Below are 1,689 nucleotides of genomic sequence, written 5' to 3'. Positions count from 1 at the left end.
CAGTGCTGCTATAAATAACACCCGAGTAACTTTGTACTCAACCCCATTTTCTGCGTGTGGCTGGCAGTGCGGGATGCTGTTTTAGAATGACTTGATCAAAGCCTGTGTGTGTTGAGCATTTTCATAGCGACTGTTAAGTGTTCCCCATGGAAAGTGGTTCAATTTACATTCTCAGCTCTGTTCTAAACCCCACCTCCACCGCAGGCTCTTTCTAAACCTTTAGAAACAACCAGCACAGCCCCGACCGTTACTTTGCAGGTTTTTATTCAGATGAGATGCGCGATCCAGCCACGAGTTTGAGAGCCCTCTTCCTCCTGCTAGAAGTTTGCCTTCCTGGTCCTAGTCTGAGGATCTTCTGGGCATTGGTCTCCTCCCCGTGACTCTTGGATGTCACTTTCACAAACAAGTTTTTGGGGAACAAAACTCTTAAGGACGAACATTGGGTGACAGTTGGCGCCATCAACATTCCAAATGTCAGGGTTGGAAAGCCAACGCACCTGTGGTGTGTCTTCGTTCTGCGGCTGTGGGAGGCTGACTTGCAGAGGGCCTAACGTGTCCTCTTCCTCCACGGAGCACCTGTTGACACAGGTAGCTTCATGTTCAGCCAGCTTTCTGATGGGAACCACGTGGCAGGCGTTGTATTTACAGCTGGCCATCTTTTTGGCTTTCTTGGGGTTCTTCTTTCTGCATGATGCCAGGTGGTACTGGAATCTGCTGAGCGGGATTCGGTGGTGAGGGTTATAAGGACAAATTTCTATGGATTCTGGCTCCATCGGGGAGTTGACTTGAAGCCAAGTGTCCTGCTGCCCAAAGTGTAAGTGGTACACCTCGAAAGGAAAAGCCTCTTCCTGTGAAAGATTGTGCTATCTTCTGCCAGGCTTTGGCTCTTGGGTCTCTGGAGTGAAATTCTCACTCAAGTTCTGTCAGCAATCGCTATGCAGAGAAAGTCAGAAAATGGCCACCAGAGACGTTAACTCAGGCAGATAAAAGAGCCCAAAACAGTAGCTTCCAAGGAGGTGAAGTTAGCAGGTTATAATGATGCTTTGACACTAAGATACCCTGTGTTGTCAAGGGACAGAACGGGTGGTCACAATGTGCAGCTTATGACATCAGGGACAGACTGTCCACTGGGTGGGGGGGAGTGGCTTGAGGAAAGCTGCTATTCAAATGTGGTTATGACACTTACCCGGCCTTTGGCAGTTTCTGACTTCATTAGCATAATCAAACCCCTTTATTCAGCGTCTGTTGTGTGGGCTTTTAAAAAATCCTTTTTACATTATGTGTTTATTTGTAAGGAGTGACATTTGGGGGTACACTTAGAAGTCGGAGAACGGGGGCTGGTGAGGTGGCTCAGTGGGTAAGAGCACCCGACTGCTCTTCCGAAGGTCCAGAGTTCAAATCCCAGCAACCACATGGTAGCTCAACAACCATCTGTAATGAGACCTGACGCCCTCTTCTAGTGTGTCTGAAGACAGCTACAGTGTACTTACATATAATAAATAAATCAATCTTAAAAAAAAAAAAAGTTGGAGAAGGACTTGTAGGAAGGACTTGGTGCTCCTCCAAGTAGGTTCTGGGGATCAAATCCAGGTTATCAGGCTTGGCAGCAAGCACTTCCACCCCATGAGCCTTCCCGCCGGTCCTTCCTGACTCCTCTTTCTTTGTCCTCTACTTTCCTCCTCTCTTCTC

The 1,689-nt window shown here is 48.0% G+C and overlaps 1 protein-coding gene across 1 annotated transcript; it reads right to left on the bottom strand.

Moving 5' to 3' along the window:
* Window positions 1-258: 258 nt before the first annotated feature.
* Gtsf1l (gametocyte specific factor 1 like) lies at window positions 259-1,051 on the bottom strand. Its single transcript, XM_021156562.2, has one exon. It carries the CDS (start codon window positions 771-773, stop codon window positions 318-320), a length of 456 nt encoding a protein of 151 aa, XP_021012221.2. The 5' UTR covers window positions 774-1,051; the 3' UTR covers window positions 259-317.
* Window positions 1,052-1,689: the final 638 nt, after the last annotated feature.

This window comes from Mus caroli, unplaced genomic scaffold (genome assembly GCF_978045245.1).
Source record: "Mus caroli unplaced genomic scaffold, Mus_caroli_1 scaffold_2, whole genome shotgun sequence".
In the NCBI taxonomy this organism is placed as follows: domain Eukaryota; kingdom Metazoa; phylum Chordata; class Mammalia; order Rodentia; family Muridae; genus Mus; species Mus caroli.
This window is presented reverse-complemented; position numbering and strand designations above follow the sequence as displayed.

Bases quoted from the DNA above. Each gene is read 5' to 3' on its own strand.
- Gtsf1l (XM_021156562.2), bottom strand. From the start codon at position 773: ATGGAGCCAGAATCCATAGAAATTTGTCCTTATAACCCTCACCACCGA.